This window comes from Mycteria americana, chromosome Z (assembly GCF_035582795.1).
Source record: "Mycteria americana isolate JAX WOST 10 ecotype Jacksonville Zoo and Gardens chromosome Z, USCA_MyAme_1.0, whole genome shotgun sequence".
Lineage (NCBI taxonomy): Eukaryota > Metazoa > Chordata > Aves > Ciconiiformes > Ciconiidae > Mycteria > Mycteria americana.
In genome coordinates, this window is record NC_134396.1 from 78,158,961 (window position 1) to 78,179,375 (window position 20,415).

Below are 20,415 nucleotides of genomic sequence, written 5' to 3' on the forward strand. Positions count from 1 at the left end.
GGTTAATGTCAGTTGGTTGAAAGGTTTAGCTAGTTGATCAGTATAGCTGGTTAAATATTATGAATTAGGAGTCTACAGAAAGATATGTAGATTTCTCTTGCCTTAGAATTTTTCTTTAACGTTTATTAGCTCACCTGTCATAACATTAAATATTCATCTTAGTTTGAACTCCAATGCAGCCTTCTTGTTAATCATCATGTAAGAACAGTATTTATATGATAGGCATCATACTTATTGCCCACTGATGCTTCCCTCTATATATTTCTCTTTTTTCCACTGACTGCATTTGTATATCAAAAGCTAATCTGTGAAGGGAATCTAAAGTTCCTATAGGTAGCTCAAAGGAGATGCTTCTTTTTCATTTTAGCAGGACTTACATCCATACATAAATATGGCTATATACTTATCTTAGGTACCTGTTAAAAAAAATCTGCTATTTGTTATTTCCATATAGCATAATGTTCCATATGCACAGAGGATGCCAAAATATATTAAAATATTAATATTATTAATAAATATCTTTATGAGAAAATTATGTATCTAGTGAATAACAGCTATACCCTAACCAGTCACAATGAATCATTCTTCCTATGACAAAATAATGCGCTTAACCTCTTGGGATAGTACCATGTATTTTAAAAACATATCTTCAGAGAGGCAGACTTACAAGCGTAATTTATCCATATTTCTTTCTTACTGATAGAAATACCTCCCAGTAACTTGCTGACATTATCACACTCATCCAGCTCTTATCTGCTACTGGTTTAGCCATGAAATGAATCTTAACTGAATTTAGAAAATCTTCTGTTATTGACTCTAGACTTCTCCTTCCCTAGTGAATCCTTACAAGACAGACAAGCTATAAGCAGTTATGCTGTCTTTTTTGACCAAAAGAGGTAGTCAAAATTCAAATTTATACATGCTGTTTCATTTCAGAAGAGAAACTGAAGATGGAGCAAGTTATTTCTGATACAGTTCTCTTATTTGCAAAGAGCATAAAGCTTCTGCTTTCTTTATCGTTTAAATCACAGTAGCTGATGAGGATATAAAGAATGCAAAAAGGATGTATTTTATTTGTTTATAGAACCAAATCTTTCAGCAGTCACTCTGCACTACTTGCTTCTTTGCACTATATTCTCAGTGCTTCTGTCACTGGCTTTTTTTCTATTCTTTTTCTGTATCTGTTCTGGTAGATCATTTTACTTGTCTCTCATAGAGTTGCTCCTCTCCAATGCAATCATTCTCCAGTCAGTCTTGACAGCTAGAATCTATTGTAACTTTGAATATGACTTCATTTTGGCAGAAAGTCTATTATTTTAGTTTTTAATTCCAAAAAGAAATTTTAGATCATATTACTTCTATGCTGAATGAAATGCAGATCTTAACCCTATCCATTTCAATTGAGTAAATTCCAAATAATAATATCCCCTGTATTAGCTGCTACCTGTGAATCCAATGAACCCTAAATTTGTGACAACTAAAAAGCTGAACACAAGACAAAAAGTCTTTAACAAACTTTGTATCATCTGCTCATAAATTATCAACATATCAGCAAACTACTTCTCTGCCTATATATTTATATGTCACCAATCCCATAGTATTTTACCCTCGTTCAACTCCCTTTAGAATTTTTTCTCCCTAAACATTTTATTTTCAACTATCTGAGAAGCTTCCATTAATAAATCTTGGGGTTAATGGATTCTGTGAAATCTATCTTACCTGTGTCAAATAGAAGAAATCCTTACTATCAGAATATCTCCAGCACTGATTTTATGGGATAGTATGCTGAAATTGTGGCATTCTGATAGCCAAAATTTGATGAGGCAATATTGAATTTAGTTCTATGGTCAAATTACCTCCTTTGTATTACACCATGTGTTGGGATTGATACTGAACAGGTTACCCTCTTAAAATGTATTCAGTCTAGAACTCTACTGTAGCAAGAAGTTCCTACCAGAAATGACTAGGTCTTTGAAAAGCTATCCATATGACCATATATCACCATCACAGAGACCATCACAGATATATCACGGAGACTATCTTCACACTTTGTCAAGAGAAGGTATGTGATTCTCAGCAGGGCTCTATTACAGTCCAAATGGAAATTCCTATTCAATATTTCAGAAACTCCATAAAATCTGTTTACTGTTCTCTTTAGTTTATCACTGTAAAGTCATCAAAAGGAACAGGATATCTGATTAGGTCCCTTTTCTATTGATCTTCCAGGTAGAAGTACATCACGCCAGTAAACCCTTCTACTGTTTTACCATATTGGTTACGCAGGTACAGTATCCAATATGTTTACTGGTCAGATGGATATTTTGAGGAGATGCCACTTTTAAAATAGTTTTCTAATCTTTTGTTGTTAGTCTACCACAAAACAGCTTCTATTGTGAAGAAACTAAGATAACTTTCAGGTGTTCTGGAGTCCGTACCCACAAGCCTCATCCTGGATGATCCACAAATATCTGGAGGAAAGCGCTATGTCTGCACAAGCATATAAATTCCTCTAAGAGATTTACTTGTGCTCTGCTAATGAGGACAGTGTTCCAGATTAACACCCAAGTTTTGTCAAAAAACCTGCAAGACTATATTTCCCCAAAACTGTGTGTGGTTGAACCATGGGACTAGCACAGTTGCTAGTTTTTCCAGTTGCCTGGTAGACTGTGTCTCAGGATTATTAAATCCAAGGAGTTATTACAAGGAAGTAGAAAACTAATGACCTTCAAGTACTAGAAATAAAAGTTTTAAATTGTTATACAGATTTAGCCAATGCCAGGATTTTAATGGAGATGGTAATTTATTTAAAGAATGTACATTTTCTTTTGTAATAACTCACTACTGTCACTAAAAGTTCAGTATGATTCCTAAGTGAGATCACTTGGTAAAGCTACGGCCTTTTGTGGTTTTTTTAGCGTAACTTACAAAAAATCAGTGCTATTTACCTTTAAAAGCCCCAAATTTAATTAATTTAATTAAAGGTAATTAAAATTTAATTAGTGCTTAAAATTTACCTTAAAATGCCACCTTATACATTGTGGCAGTTAAAGAGCTGCTTCACAAGGGCTGAAGAATTAGAGTGGGGGAAAAAAAAAATCTTTCCATTCTACAAACATATTTTCAAGCCATTTCTCTTGCCAGAAATTGGTTTATAAAAGCACAGTCTTATAAACTCCTCATATCTATTCTATACTAGGGAGCTGGCTGATACTGCACCACACGTTTTATTTTCTCAGTGGAAATCCTCCCTTCTCCACCCTGCTTATGTGTGCAAGCTAAGTTATCTCTTTTTGAAACAACTCACATTTCTTGGGGTCCAATTTCAGATTTGCAGCCTTAAACTTATCACAGAATATTTGCAAATGTTAGTATCAGTTCTTATTTCAAAATTTTAGTGGGGACCAGGATATCATCTAGGTTTAACTGTACAGGCTACACAATACCCTTTTCCATCAGTCTCTCAAATATGCATTGTGCAAGCCAAAAACATTAGGTGAAACTGCCAGTGGCCTTGTCCTGCTGTGAAAGCAGTTTTCTTCCAGTTTATCTCCACACGCCAGTATTCACTTTAAACTTGTGTGTAGAAAATGAAATTAAATCTCTGTAACAAGTAGTCTCATGTATTCATTGTAATGAATAAGATTTTTTTTTTAAAGCAATAAATTGCTTTTTCTGTTGTACATCATTAACTTGGTGATACCATCTCTTCTTCTTAAACAAAAGTATGTATGAGGCCCAAGGACTGATTGAAGGCCTTGGATGTACCTTGTTGACGATTTCTCAGTGACCTCTTTCTTATCTGCTATTGGTAAATGGTGAGGTGTCTGTTGACTGGCGAGGTTCCCTTTGGTATTAATCCTGTGTTGGGCCAGTGTAATTCAATAAAGCTATTGCTTTTTGCTTTATTATGCAAAGAATAACTCCTGGTTCCTGGAAATAAAGACTCTTAAATGAGAAGTCACAGACTGTTCTGCTGGCATGCTGTGAATTTAGAGCAAGTCTAGCAGAAATTCTCAGAGTTCACTTTCACCCTTCCTGTTTTCATATCAGCATCTGCTGGATTCAATAACTTGTATTATGCAAGCACCACTTTCTTTATTCATCTATTATTTGTTGCTTGTCAAAATAATCCATTTCTGTTTCATATCCATGGGTGATAAAGCAATTCTGGTAAAAAACTCCACCAATAAAACTGCAAAACAGTTTGTTTTGTCAGAAAATTAACACAGTACCAGTTCATTTTTTCTCTCTCCAAAGGCACAGCAAAGGCCCTAGACCCTTCACTCACTCAAGAACATGTCTTAGAATAAATTTTCTGAATGTTGGACCTACAGAAGACAACTCTGGGATTATATTACACTATAATTAACTTTAATTTAATACACCTAGGTTATTTAGACTTGTAGTTTAAGTTATAGAGGTCCAATACGCATATCCAATTTTTCAACTATTTTTTCAAAGGTGCCTTTTACCCAGTGGCCATACTCACTGGAGACAAATAAGTGGTTCAGTTTAGGGTATCCTGATTTATTGCCTTTAGTATTTTTGATGTGATAACTTCATATTTGAGGAGCATTTTACTTTTTATGTTAATTTCACATATCATATTGCACAAAAAATGACAAAAGTCCAAATCTTGTCACCTCCCTGTCTAGATACCTTATAGTTACATACCCAGAGTTTCAACAGCTTTAACAAATATGATAACCTTCTTATAATATTTAGCAACACTAAATTGTGCATACATGCATTCCCCCAAAATACTCTTTCTACTGAGACCACCTTGCCAATCCCAACAGTACTCCCTACTATAATGGGGAATATACATTATTTCCGACCCTCACCATGGTACAACCATATGAGAACAATGGGAGTGCAATTAAATGTGTTTGTGTGATGCCTACTGTAAGTATCCCAAAGTATTGCTAAAATACAAAAAAATGTTATCATTACCTAAAAACATCTACAAATAAGCACCTCTTTATACAGAATTTTTGCCTTCTGGCCTGGTTTTTAAAGGGAAAAGGAAAGACTGAGTGTAAAATAAAGCAAAATGTGAGAAGGCTTTTCCTATTCCAAAAATTCTTATCATCTAGTTAAATACCAAGGAGTTCTGTTATCACTAGGGCGAATCACTCAAAAACTATGGTATACCTAGCTTTTTATCTGTTTTCATGCACAATATTAGACATTGCAAAATTTTACTGTTGATGAGTACATAATTCTGTAAGCCCTTTATCCTACTGAACAGAAGAATCCAAAATTGTCACTGCTAGTACGAAGGTACAGCTTATTAGTCCAACTTTCCTTGTACCAGTACATAACAGCTCACATAATAAAAAATCTTTAGCTTATATAGCATCAGAAAGCTGCTGTATAGGAGAAGGAATAAAGAATACAATAATTTTATCGTTAGATAATTAACCCTATTGAAAATAATTTAGAAGATATGGATCATCGCAGGTTTCAACTTTATCTAAACTGAAAGTTTATTCATACCAATACTGTAATTACATTAATAAAGTCTGTGTAAATAGCACATTTTCTAATTCAAAATAGCATATATTTCCCTGAAGCTCAAGAGGTTGGTCAGTCAATAGATTAATACATTCTGTCACTTAATACATAATAAAATAATTTAAGCAGCTAGTAAAATTCAATACTGGATAACACTAGGGTAAGAATATGATCCTGATCAAAAATTTGTCATTCTTTGTAAAAGAGTATTTGAATAGGCATTTGGTATTTGAACAGGTATTTGAATAGGCAAGTGGATGCACTGCAGCTCTCAATAAGATGCATGACAGAAGTGGAAGCAATGTTGTACCCGTGGCAAATGTTAGACCACCTTAAAATGACAGAACTAAATTATGTTATATCTAATATTATGTGGATCTAATAGTTTTTTTGATAAGTAGGGAGAATTCTTTTGCTAAAGAAAGATAGAAACTGAGGCTCTCAGTCACTATTACTGCAAAATCATGTCAAACAGGTGATGATACCATTAGCTTTTCAACAATCTGATCATTTGATCCAAAAGCTATTAAAAGGAAAGATGTGATAAAGTTTGTTGCTTCAAACACAATATTAGCAGAATGAAAAGAAAACCTTGCAGAACCATTGTTTTATTTGTTCTACTTTCATAACGGCATTAATGAGAGTATTAACATGAGGAAGCATATAAATGTACTTCTAGAATGCCTACAGTGACAAACATACAATAACTTAAACAAAACTAAGAAGCTAAGCTAAGAAGCTTTTCACTGTTAAACACAATTTTCATCGTTCAGACTACTAATCCACACTTTTAAAAATCTGTGTAAAGCAGTTGTGGTATCAAAGCTCTGTTAAGTTTAAATTCATTTTGACTCCTTTGCATTTAAAATAGCAGTCTATTTTATCAAATTGTAGTCTGCTTTGAAACTGTGAATACTCAGATTGACTGCAAAACATTCTCATTAAAAAGTGATGATTTTTTCTTTCTTTTTACCCATTCAAGAAGTGTCCCACCGATAACTGAATGGCTACTGATACCCCCAAAAAATGGTTGACAGCCTTCCTTCAGTATTTCAGTGGTTAAAAATGAACTTGTGTTTCTCACTGATACTCTTATAAGGATTGACAGTATACTTACTTGAGCTCCTCAGTAAAATTTTCACTAAGAGACAGTCATGATGTAGCAATGTTTCCAAAAGCAAGTTCCAATTACAGTACGGCTGGGATAAGAGCAGTTTCAGCTGACCCTGGGCTGCCATTTCTGTGGCTGATGGAGTCCTTTCAAAATGTAAGATAAAGACAGAATACTGTAGTTAATTTATCTATGAAATTAATATCCTTAAAGTGCAGATGTAATGCTAACTCCCTTAAATGTCAATTCCTCCCAGATTACCCTGAAAACGCTTTCATGCTTGCTTACTTTAAGGCAGCTCAGGGAAGGAATTACATTTAATCTCAACTAGCTAAAAGCAAATTAACATTTGGTAGTCTGCCAAAGTTATAACTGATACAAAGCAACCTCATTTATCTCTTTCATGGAACCATGTTTGTCTTGTTCTACCAGGCAAAAAGGATTTTTTTTGGTGCTTGAATAAATTTAAGGCTATTATTCTTTAGTTCACTATTACATTAATTGTTTAGTAAGAGCTCTGAAGTGTCCTTGATGAAGTATCTGAAGCTCTTAATTAAAAAACAGAGAGAATGCTCAAAGGGGCTGCAAGATTCCACATTAGGTTGACCAATTCTCATATTCCTGAAAAATCCACCTGAAATATTAGACTGGTTGGATAACTGCTTTGCCAGCAGGGAGAACTGAGAAAGGGTAGTACAAATTCATTAGCTTTTAAGGACACTGTACTTTGTTTTCTGTTTGCAGTTTCCATGTTCTGCAAAAGTTTAGGTTTCCAAATAAAAATATTCCAGGGCTTCCTCTGAACTCAGCCAATGACCCAATACCAACCGTTGAACTCACATTTGAGCAATTAAATTTAAAACAAAAATAAATAATCTTGTCCTGCAAGTTGTTTATGACCCATTGTGTTTACTATTTTCATTTTCTTGAAACATTTTTAAAAAGAAGTTTTCAAAATCGGGTTATGGGTAATTTTTTTCCTCGAAAGCTTTATTTTTCATTATTTTGAAGGTTTTAAAATTAGATTTCAACTGATGTTTAGCCATTGTATTTATTCATTTTGGCTACAAGTTTATACAACAATAGTTGCTAACATTGAAAGTTTATGCACCACATATGTAAACTTTTATGCACATAAATTTTACATGCACCAGTGTAAAAACTACATATGTACTGACACGTTAACTATAAACATTATCTGCCAGTACACACACAACACCTTCAGCATCAGTTAAAGCCTTCTTCATCAGCAGCTACATTTTCCCATCAGACTAGAGGAGGATTTATATGCCTCTGCACGTGTACTTTATGTGCTGTCTATTGGGACACAAGTATTGGGACAGAATTAAAATGGGTTCATGTGGCTGTTCTAACAGAGGGGAACTTCTCTGTTACGTTGCACACTTCTACGACCATCTGACTCAGCCAAGTGTGTCGCCACTGAACTCTGCCTGTATGCACACTTGAAAAAAAAACAGAGATGACCGCACAAAAACTGTGCTGTTCAGTCAAGGTCGCTATATAGACAATATACCTAATACTAACCTACAATGCTGGGAAATGAAAATGCCGGCTGATATACTCCTCTAGTTTGGTCCCTCACATGTATGTATGTTTCTGTTACCAGAAAAGCAGTATGCCACATATCTTGCAGGGCAACCTTGAAGTAACCTAAGGAAACCAACCTTCCATAACCTCATTTCCCAGCAGGACCTCTACATCACACTATTATGTCAAAACTTCACAGTTAATACTGTAGTAGTCATTTTAGTAAAGGAGGATTTTATACACCTCAGCTCTTGGGATTTTAACAGTAAAGCAAATACCTATGAGTTGATAAGCAATGTACATGCCACGAAAACTTATGTACAGCTTTTGTGATCTTCATCTGGTATGTTATATATAATTGTTGATAATGTAGCACTGGCTCAACAATTAGATTTTTGCATTTTTGCACATACTGGATTCTAATAATATTTGTCAAAAATATATACATATATACATTTAAATCTTGACAGAACTTGCAGCCAAAATAACTTTTCCATATTTAAAACACATATTGCATTCAAACTTTCAACATTAGGGCTTTGCATTCTTAATAGTATTATCTTAATTTCTGTATATTCAAGGTTAGTTTTATATATATATAAAGTCTAACGCATGTTAAGAACTAATTAGTAGTTAGTAATTAAAGTTTAAATTAAAACAATTACTATATTCACACTAGAATTAGGGCTGTGGCTGAGAGCAAACTCAACACTTCACTAATTCAATTAAAATATGTGGGCCAGTTTCATTTTGTTTCTGCCTTGAATGCCATGTTATCATATCTAATAAGGTCACTCATTGCCTTCAAACTGTAAGAAAAGGGACAAGTTTGGTCAATTAGATTTATGAAGGATAATACTTTAAATTACTTCAAAAATAAATGCCATTTTTAGAATATTTGAGTTGAAATAAAACTTGTCTGTCATTGACCAGATGGGAAGTTATCATGTTGTAATATACACCAGTTCTTGGCTCTTTAAGCCTCTTGCAAATTGAAATGTACAATGGTGTGACTCACTTGGAGGAAAAATAAAATATAGCAGACATTCCCTACAGCCATGAAGCTAGCACCAATAAATGCACTGAGAAGTTTTGTAATGTGCATATGGAGAGGCATATGTTCTCCCATCCTCGTAGCTCAGTACTAGTGAAAATAAGACTAGCCTCATAAAAAGTGACAAAAGGTGAAGTACATATAAATATCACACATATAAATGTTCAGTTTTGTACAGTAAAAGAAAAAAAAACCAGAACTCTGATTTGCAAATGGTATGATTATAAACCCCAAATGAAGCAAAGAATGAATCACAATTACCACTAAAGGAACTGTAATATAAATTATCAGTAATTATTTAGTTTGATAACCAACTATGTTATTTTGGTTAGTATCCAAGATAGAAAAAAAGAAAACCTCAAATTATAAGTTCAAGATTTTATAAGGCAAATAAACATTAACGCTAATTCATGTTAACAACATTGACAAAGATGTTGAAGTCAAATAGATAAAAGAAAACAGACTGTAGCCATTTTTAGGCATGAAAAATAATGTAGTTAATCTGGTTAAATACTGACATTGTAAATAAAATAATTTCAGGAACTAGCAAAACTTTATCTTGAAATATCAAGCTCAGGAAGAGCAAATACTTAATAGGTACATTTATGCCAGATTAGAGTCTTCAGTTAAAATGAGGTGGCCACAGCTGAGAGGTGTACAATGGCCTGTGCTTCCAATTTTGTTATGGACAGTGAATATATGTTTTTATTAGATGTAACAAGTAAAAACAAAACAACCCAGAAAGAATTAGGATGCTCTAAAAAATAGTTTTCTGTGATACTTAAACATAATGTGTCTCGTTAATACTCTAAATGCAATATTTCAAGAAAGAAAAGCTTCCATGACATAAATATACAGTGTAAAACCAGTAACAAAATTAGAACACCTCAGAATATGTCCCTCAAATTACTTCATTACATACAGGGTGTTTCACTGTTTTTTCTGAGCAGCTGAAAGGTGTGTTGTTAAAAGAAGACATTAAATATTTTAGCAACACAGTTCACTCATCACCAGAACAGTACATATGGCTTTAAATATATGGACTGTCCTCACACAGGTACACCAACCATATCTTCTGAGAGATGTGCTTTCTGTTGGACTCCTCATTTTCCCATTTGGTGGTCAAGAAGATGTATATTTTCTCCCCTTTCATCCAGGGAAAATATGTAAATGCTGGATAGCTCTGGAATAGTTTTCTGCTATTTATTCAAGACAAATCTGTCCTAAATAGCATCTGTAAAATCCTAATTCCACCTCAAAAAACGGAATTACGTCAGACTGAAATGTTTCCTTTCAGCATTTCCTTTACATACTTTTACACAGCAGAGGGTACTCACTTGTGAAGTCATCTTCCAAAACTCATAATTCACAGTATAATCTAAATTTTGAGTACTGGCCTCAGATTAGGGCATGGAAAAACTTATTGTCTTTTCTACAATGAGTCCTTAATGAAGCATAAATTTTCCCAGAACTAGAGTAGATGCCTTTTTAAGTGATCATGCAGTCATTCCCTCTCCTATATCCCCCCTTCTCCTCTCCTTTCTCTCCACCCATGCATAACCTATAAAGCCACTGACAAATTTCCTTGAAGCTCAATGAAGAGGTAAAAACACATGATCATTCAAGCTTTAGAAAAAACTTAAATTACTATTTCAAGCAGGGAAAAGGACACATTCTGAATTCAACGGTTATTCACTCTCGCATTTTGGTTAGCCGACCACACAACTTTGACTCAGCCACATCATCTATTGCCTCTGGTTCAGCAGGTATCAGAGGCACCAGGGAAGGAGATAACAGCACTGCTGACATGTAGTTATGAATGAAGGGCATGGAGAGAAATCAGCATGTTTTGTGTAGTATGAGGCAAAATCATTGGGAAGATACTGTGATGTACAAAGTACAAGACACCGGGTATGCAAGGTAAGAGGTAATAAATCCACAGCACATTGGTCTCCAATAGGTCACCAGAGGTCACCACTCATATGATAACATATTCCTCCAAAATATAAAAATACTTTTTCAGACATCACAATAACAACTCACAAAAGCGGCTTTTCATGAGAATGGAGAGTGAAAATCTCTCAGGAAATAACTTTTGAAGAGGAGGAGGAGGTGAAGGGGTTAGGAGAGGATCTACTCTGGTGTGGGAGTGCTTCAGGTTCAAAATTAGAAAGGGAATGACAGCACAGCTGGTAGCATATGTCTCATATGTAACTTGTCATTATATGCAGTGACACAGAAAAAGAAATTAAGCTTTTGCCTCTAATCATGCAGTAATCTCCCAAAAAATCAACTACGATCAAGCAGCATATTTTTCAATGAGTTATTTATATATCAAACCTTTTTTTTAACCAGCAATCATAAACAGAGGCATACATTCTTTATCTCCTCTTTAATTATAAGTCTTTCAAAACAGCAACTGTGCTGAACTACATTATTGTCAAGAGCTATATACTCTTTAATTAAAGCAAGAAAACCTTACAGATAATTCAAATATCAAACATAATGAATATACTAGCAAAAAGCTACACAGTGCACAGCTTTCAGCGTGACCTTTCTCACAGACTCTTAAAGTTTAAAGATTAGGGAAATCTGCAATGAATTTAAATAAATATTCTATTTTTTTTTAATCAGAATATTAATTAGACATTTATTCAGATATACTCTTTTCAAAATGTTGTAACAGTATTTGATTAATGTTAACTATCTGGTGATTCTTTTACAACAATCAACTTTTGATACTCACTTCAGTAAGGAAGAACAGGATAATGGTATGCAAAATAACCAGTGTAATGGATGATAACAGACTTTTGAAAAATCTTGAGGAAGGCGTTCATCAGAATTGTTCAGAAATGTCCTGAAAAAACCAAATACTTCTGAATTACATGGAAGACTGAAAATCCCTTCAGAACACTAGTAATAACTACACATAAATAGAAGACAGAAAATCCCTTAAGATAAATAGTACTAACATATGTATGCATACACATAATTGCAAATTTATTTATCTTATGTACTGTTAAAAATGTCATTCTATATCTTTCTTACTTTCACTCTTTGAAACTTGGTATCTAGCACTGTTAGTACTGTTAAAGCAGTTTTCTTCATATTTTTACTCCTATATAGCATGTTTTCAAACTATGTTTGAAAATGCATTGAATAAGCAAATTGCTCTTCAGTCATTTATTTCTATAGCTCTTTTCTTTTTGCATAATACATTCATCATATTATCAATACTTTTACCATAATCATAAGTAAAATAGCTTTTGAAATTATAATGGTCCTCTTTTGAATAACATGCAAGTACATATAGACTTTGGATTAAACTGGACAAAAATTTGAACCAGAAGCTTTGGACCTTCACTAGCTTGTGAGAAATACAATACTGGTTGAAAAAAATGCTGCTTTCAAACACAATGACTGGTGAAGAATTAGATAAGCTAGTTTTATGTCACTTCTGCATTACTTTTCTTACTCAAAGGACATGAGGCAAAACTGAGATGTGTCCAATCCACTGATATTAAAAATTAAATATTTTATTAATTAATTATATTATACAATTACAAATTTATATAAGAACAGGATTATAGAATTTAATATTTGCCTTTAATTATTATTGAATAATAAATAATAATAAATGTATTAGTATTTATACAAGATGCAATAATGAGTGATAGGAATGGATGCCCCTTGGCATCTTCCCTTTTTACTCTCATTTACACTGAATACAGTTCCAGCAGAGAGGATATAGTCTGTTACATCCATCCTCCATTAACCATAATGAATTATCACTTCTTTTGCACCTTACTTTTCAACTTACTTGGCTGTGAGTTTTTAATCTTAATAACTTTCTTTCTCTGAAGCTTGTTTCTTTATGTATCATGGCTGGGATTTTCTAAGTTATATCAACAAGGTAACCACCCTTAAAAATGCCACTTCTACAGAACTCATTTATGGTATATTTGCTTTACCTTCTGGAGTGATTCAATGTCATTCCCACTTTAGAGTCAGTACTCTTTCTATTACAGTAAGAGTAGAAGGACATTGAAAAATACCTCAGGAAAAGACATGAGGACTTTCTCAGGACAAGAGAATCTTTTTACAAGACATAAAAAAAAAGCCACTGCCATGACATGGAAATGGTAAGAGTGGATTTAAACACTTAAGATGGGAGACAGAATGGAAACCCACTGGAATACAGCCTTCAGGAACTCCTAACCTAAAAGGTAAAATCTCCTCTTTCTTATAGGGTCCTTTGTCACAACAGCATTAATAGTATTTGTGTTTTCTCATTTAATTATTTAAAATTACTTTTAAACTCTTTTTCACAGCTGCATGTAAGTAACCTAGAAGTGTAGCTACATGTCTATAAGGTAACTGTCTGCCTCTAAGACCCCAGATTAAAGAAGAGAGAGAATTACATTTGTTCAAGAAAGACAGGTGTATAGATTCTGAACCTCTCCAAAAGATAGGGTGATTTATTTGGAAATTCATTTTACTAATCAAACAAAATTAGTAGGAAGAATTTACTTCAAAATTATCTTAAGTAAGCAGTATCTGAGCAGAAGGATTAGCACATAGTGAATTTGTGCTCTTTGTGAATTCATGAAGTCCCGAAGATTAAAAATAAAGCTGAGATTGTAATATAGATAAGGGAGAACTTAAACTAGAAAATAACTATTTTAAAGACAGTAATTTCAACACTGTGAAACAATTAAAGAAAAAAAATCTTATTGTCTCTCATCCTCCAAAGTATTTTTCTTAATATAGCAAAGCATAGAGCCAGCTTCCTACAAGAAAGCAAGATAGATACAGTTTGGGTAGTAATCTAATAAAAAAAGACCACATCTTGTCTACTGATGGTGTTTGAACTGTTTGAGATACTTCTGAGCTAAAGCAGCTTGTTAAGTATGGTTTCTTAGCTGTCTCCTAAGGACAGGCACAGGGCAGACTTTTGGACTCTGAGGCTCATAACAAAACCTCTACACAAATTTCTAAACTGAGATGGAAATAATCTGAGGGCTTTAAAGATTGTTTAAATATTAGAATAACTTCAAATACTGTAAAAAATCAAGTGTCTAATGATAGTACAATAATTCTGGTGCCAGCATTTCTCAGTGTCCACTGCTGGCTATGTAATTCTTGCCAGGAAAACCCAACTCTGTGCCAGACAGTTTAATTCAACTACTCTTCTGAAAGAAGTATAATAATAGCTAGTAGGAAATTTGTTTTGACTACAAGTTATGTTAAAGCAGCTGCCTATAGTCTCAAAGCAGTGGACAGCATCTGTGAAAGTATTTAATACCACAGCAAGATTCCAAGTTACAGTAGTTTTATTCTTCAGTAGAGTATGACAAGGTGAGAATTGATCTTGTAAGCCTCAGTGCAGGTGTGAAAAAATGAGATGCCAACAAGATGCATCCTAATGGTATTTCCGTGTAGACTTCAAACGATTTAGCTCCCTATAAGGAATAAACATGACTAAAAAGCAACTTCATGAATTATAATTCATATATTCAGCAAAACATTTTCCATTTTTAAAATTGAATGACAGATATTTTTACCCAATAGACAGCAATTTTACCAATAGAATCTCCAAATTCTTCTCTCAGCATTCAAGTCATTCACCTGTTTTCTTGTTGAGAAAGTAAGATATAATAATTCATAGTAGTAAATCATAAAAAGGTGCATCCACGTTACTCTTTACGATCTTCCCTATCAGAAAGATTGTCATCTCCTAGTCGGTACAAAAGACTAAAGAATATAGAAAAAAGTACAAGAATAGATCTGCTCCAACTTGAGCAACCCTCAGCCTGGTGTAGAAGACAGTCTCTACTCTGAGGTCAGAAATGGGTCTGTTGTACTGCACATTGCCAGCCTGCTTCTCCCGGATAATTTCATTCTGTAAAAAATAATGAATGAAGAACAGCATCGGATTCCCCTACAAAATGCACAAGGAGCATCGAAACTGATAGATCCACTGCACAAAACCCAGCTACTTGAACTGAGTAATTGACAACAACCTTGTCAGTGAGTAAGACTGTGATGACTGGAAATTCTGAGGGATGAAAATCCTCTTTTTTCAGAGGTTTGGGTCAGCAGCAAGAAAATAGCAACACCTGGTAGTTTTGGGGAGCACATTCTGGAGACTGCTGTTGTTGAACAGCTTCCTTAACAACCTGGACAAAAGCGGACAGACAGAACACACATTTAGGACATTTGCAGGTGACACTAAACTGGGGGAAGCAGGCACAATAGTTGACACAACAAACAGTAGAGTGCCAAGTCATGGATGACTGGGCCAACAGAAACTCACAAAGTTCACTGAGGTAAAGTGCAACTTTTTGCTCCAGCAACAGAATTATAATAACCTAGGCTGGGAACTGACTGTCTGAGTACCAACCCTACCCAAGCCCAAGACTAGGGTTTATGGCCAGAAGGGTGTTGAATAGGAGGCAACAGTGTATTCTCAGTAGAAACAACACAAACCACACACTGGGCTGGATTAGGAGGAATATGGCAAGCAAACTAAAGATAGTGATTCACTTCATGTACTTGGCAACAGTTAAGCCTTACCTAGAATATTTTTCCAGGTGTTGGGCCTACAGCTCAAGGAGGATGTGAGGAAACTGGAAAGGACTAGACTGCATCATCTATGACAAGAGGTTGAGGGATCTGAGCTCCTTTACTCTGGTGAAGAGGTGGCTAACGGGTTGAGTCATCTAATGGCAGCCTACAACTACCCAAAGAGTAATTAAAAAGACAACATTGACAAACTTTTCTCACTGGGAACAGGTGTGATGCAGCAAGCCATAGCCAGCAGCTTTGAAAGCTCACACTAGATGTTAGGCAATACTTTGCACTAAGGCAGTGGAGCCGTGGAACAGCTTTCCCAGAGAGGCTGCAAAATCTTGGTTCCTGGAGGTTTACATGGGTCAGCTAACACAGTCATGTCTTTCTACTCTTGGTGATGGTCCTGCTTTGAGCAGGAGGTTGGACTAGGTGACCTCCAGCAGTCCTTTCCAAACAACATTTCTATTATGCTAAAGTTACTTCAGGAAGGCCAGAGAAAGGTGGAGGAAAATGAAGCATGAAAAATGAGTGAGTATTAAAAACTGATGACCCAAGATTCATAGGTGAATTTAGGACCGGGTCTAAGTAGCCTTGTCATACAGAAAAGAAACTCTAAGTGATAGCGTAATGCAGAACATTTGATCACAAAATTAGGAAGGAGAAAGCATAGCCAGAATCACTTTATTTGAAGTTAAGGATATTATTCATTTTTCAGCACCCCTACTATTTTGTTGCATTTCAACAACATAATAAAGAATCTTGAATAATTTTAATTCCCTGGAAGCAATAGTTAATACACATCTCTAGTAAGCTGGAAATGAGCCAGTCCTATTATTAGACAACTCCTCGAAAACAATGCTCTGTCATCACTGCTTTTATGATTACACAAAACTTTCCTGAGCAGTCTAAAGATTAATTTAAGCCTAGCCCCTGCAGGGAAATCTTCTAGTACCAAAACAGAGCATGATAGATTTAAAAGAAAAATCTGTATTTCACTTCCAGTTAATTTTACCAAAGTTTTGAAAGATATAGAGCCAAGCTAACAGATTGAAATTTTGATTATACAGCTGTAATTGTAAAGAGAAGTGATGAAGGATTAGTATTCCTTTAAAATCATGCATAACTTCTAAATATGTTATTGATAGATTCTTAACGTGATGAACTATGCACAACTCAGTAAATAATGGACCTAGGAATTCAACATAAAATTCAGTATATGAAAATTTTTCCAACTGGATATAGTCATTCAAGAAGCTAATTTGGTAAAACTGTTTTTTCTTTGTATTCTGGACACTGGGTTAGGTTACCTGACAAATATTGGCTGTAATGAAACATACAATATAAAATAACTGTTTTGATAATGGAGTCTCAAGGTTTTGAAAATAAAAGTTCTGAATACACAGTTCATAAAAAATATCCCTTTTTACTTACACAAAAACATGCATCATCTCTCCAACAATGTTTTTTAGTGTTAATATTATTTTTGTAACTATATAGCAAAATATGACATTTTTGGTATTCTTCTTAAAAAAAGCTGCCAGATTTTATGATTTGCAGAGTACTTTGCAGTAAATTAAATGAGCTGCTACATCCTGCACATGTCAAGTTTTTGAACTCAAGAAAAGCAAATTAGGATAGTGAAATTTATATGCCTAAATATGAAACCTATATGACCAAGTTGTTAATCTGTAGCATTTTACATAAAATACAAAATATGCTGCCTCACTCTCTCCATTGGCACTTTGTTCTGAAAGTCAGTGAGTTCTCAAGTTAGCACACATTTTTTATCATTCCAGGTATAGATGAATCTGTAAACAACATGGATTAGTGGGGGAGACTAGAACAGCTAAAAGGAACAGACTACACTGCATATTTATTTTAGTCCATCATTCTAAGGGCTTTCATAAAGGAAAGGTGAAATGTGAAAACTGACAGTAGAAGCAGTTACAGCTACAACAATGTCCATTCCTGCCTCCATTACTATTGCCACAGCAGGACTGCCAAATCTGTTCATGAGTCACCTTCTTAATTGCTATTTTTTCATGAGCCTGCATTGTATAAGATGAAAAATCCAGTTACAATCCACTTTTGCATGTTCCTCAGAGCCCACAAACATTAAAATGAGCCCACACATGACAAAAAATATTTAGTTAAAGAAGCTTAAATGCAGGATGTCTCCACCCTCTTCTTTGTACCACTAGTATTACCTAGAATATTCTTATTTAGAATAATAAAATAAAAGCCAGTTGAATAGGCTTTGCCTTTCTTAGTTTTGGGTTTTGTTGTTATTTTTTTAATTTGTGATCTCACTTTGTATTGTCTCTTACACCAAATATATAGCAGAATTTTTAGCATGAAAAAGCAGTGAAAGACTCAGACCCAATTTCAGTGCAAGTAGCATGTCCTTTTGTTTACAGTTGTGACTTGTGAAGACATAATTTTATAAAGATGGGCATTCTATACTCTTTCTCTTTTAAACAATATTTAATATTTGTTGAAGCATACTGGTCATGTAACCAGATGATAATTTCAGTAAATTATCTTTAAATTCCAGTACTTATAGAGTTATTATGGGATGACAGCAGAACACTCTCATTTACCTGGAAGCTGAAGGTAGATAAATCTGAACTAGTTAGATGAAAATTTTTCAATTGTATGAGTGACTAAGTCCTTGAAAACCTTACCAAAGGCTTTGATACTATAGTAGTAAATGTTTTTAGACCAGTAAGAATGCATTTCTGACAAAATGTGTCCTAGCTGAACAGTAAGTTGCAAATTTGGGACAGTAATTATTAACAAAATTCTACTGTTTGTGTTACAGAGGAAATCAAACCAGACATTCACTATGGTCTATGTTATCACCAGACAAAAAAATGTGCAGTATAGGAGTTTGATCCAAAGCTAATAAAATCCCAGCAGATATAATTGGGCTTTAGGTAAGATCATAAAAATAAGTTCAAGACCAAATCTAGAAATAGCCAAAGGTTATCAAAATGTGTCCACACTGTGCATTGCATTTGTATTTCAACACAATTATTCACCTTGTAGATCTATCCATGTAAGCTCAAGAACCAATTTTATCTCAAATTGAATGTTTCTTTCATACTCACTCATACAAATTCTTCAGTGGTGAAGTTAAAATAGCCAGCACAGAGAGCAGACTATTGCAGTGGCTGTGTATTTTATAGATCTTGAGATCTCTGTCTTCATGTGGATTCAGAAACTCCTGTACAGAGCTGCAGACTGACCAGAGCATATCTTCAGTGGACATCAAAATTGCTGCAATATCAATTCTGTAGGGAAAAAAAAAGTGAAAATAACATTACTTAGGACATCAGGATAGTGGTAAATTTCAAACAGAGCTTTCCTCTGGCAACATAAAATACCTAAGTCATAGCATGGACTTCAAATTTCAGCTTCTATCAGCAGTGTAGGAATTCTGAATCCACTATGCTGTAAAAATTCAGCACTTCCACAGAAAAGTTGTTACTGAAACTAGTCAAAAGAAGACTTAAAAAATATGGAAATTTCCTCTTCCAAAGGACAATGCCACTAGACGGGAACAACTTACCTTCTGAACTACAACTAAATAAAATTAAATTTAGTTTTCTTTATGATAAAGTATAATTAGAATGTACATACTATTTTCAAATCCTGCTGGAGCAAAAAAGTAATGACAAGTGAACTAAATCTTCAATTTGCAAAACTTTAACTGCCAGGCAACATATTATTATGTGGAACATTTCTGAGTCAGTAATCTTTTGCCTGTTGATATTGGCTGGGTCATTGGCCTAAACAATAGCAAGAACCCAAACTACAACAACATAATCTCACAAGACTATGCTGACATACAACAGATAGGAAACAGTTGGTTAACACAAAATATATGGCAGGCATGAAGTACCTAAGTATCTAAAAGCCAATGGATGCATATGTGATCATCTGCATTTTTAAGGATCATATTTTTGGAAAATCTAGGCAAACACATATGAACATTTGTCTATATTACAGATGAGATCTCTAACATTTCAAGAACCATTGGGAGAAAAGACTCCTCTCCCAAAGTACAGTATTATAAAAAAAATATGTAAAACCTCTGTGATAAAAATATACTGAATGATATTAATTAAAAATTGGTTTTTTTCATTTGTGCATGACTGGATAATTCAATTCACTTAGTGACAAATTCAAGAATCATCTTATTAAATAAAACAGCATCTCTAGAAAACAACATTGTAAAAAGTTCTTTCTTGTTCAGTATTTTGAAAGAAATTCATATAGAATTGACTAATACTATATTTAAGAAATCATGTATCAATACATATTCTTCGTATTTCAAGGTATTATTTTTTTCCAGGAAATTTCCAGGAAAGTTTCCAGGAAGCCTCTCCGTACCTGAAGATACAGAAGGGCCTAATCACGGTAAATTAGTGCCGGAATAGAGCATACAAACAGGTATTTTGATACACAGAATAAAACTTTGGGTTTTTCCCACCTATTCCAAGAATGTGAACTTGTGCAAATTACTTAAGCTTCCATGACACTGCTCCTTTTCATAATAAAACTTATGATGACAGCATATAACTCTTAGTTCACACAGCACATATCTCCG

The 20,415-nt window shown here is 34.2% G+C and overlaps 1 protein-coding gene across 10 annotated transcripts in view; it reads right to left on the reverse strand.

Annotated features, from left to right (window-relative positions):
* The window catches only part of KIAA0825 (KIAA0825 ortholog), a 252,673-nt gene that overhangs the window by 134,388 nt on the left and 97,870 nt on the right, over positions 1-20,415 (reverse strand). For all 10 annotated transcript variants that reach the window (XM_075526449.1, XM_075526455.1, XM_075526453.1 and 7 more), the window contains 3 exons: positions 18,914-19,096; positions 11,977-12,087; positions 6,635-6,774 (listed from right to left, as the gene is read on the reverse strand). In XM_075526449.1, the coding sequence (XP_075382564.1) occupies positions 6,635-6,774; positions 11,977-12,087; positions 18,914-19,096 (434 nt within the window). The remainder of the gene's footprint in view (positions 1-6,634; positions 6,775-11,976; positions 12,088-18,913; positions 19,097-20,415) is intronic.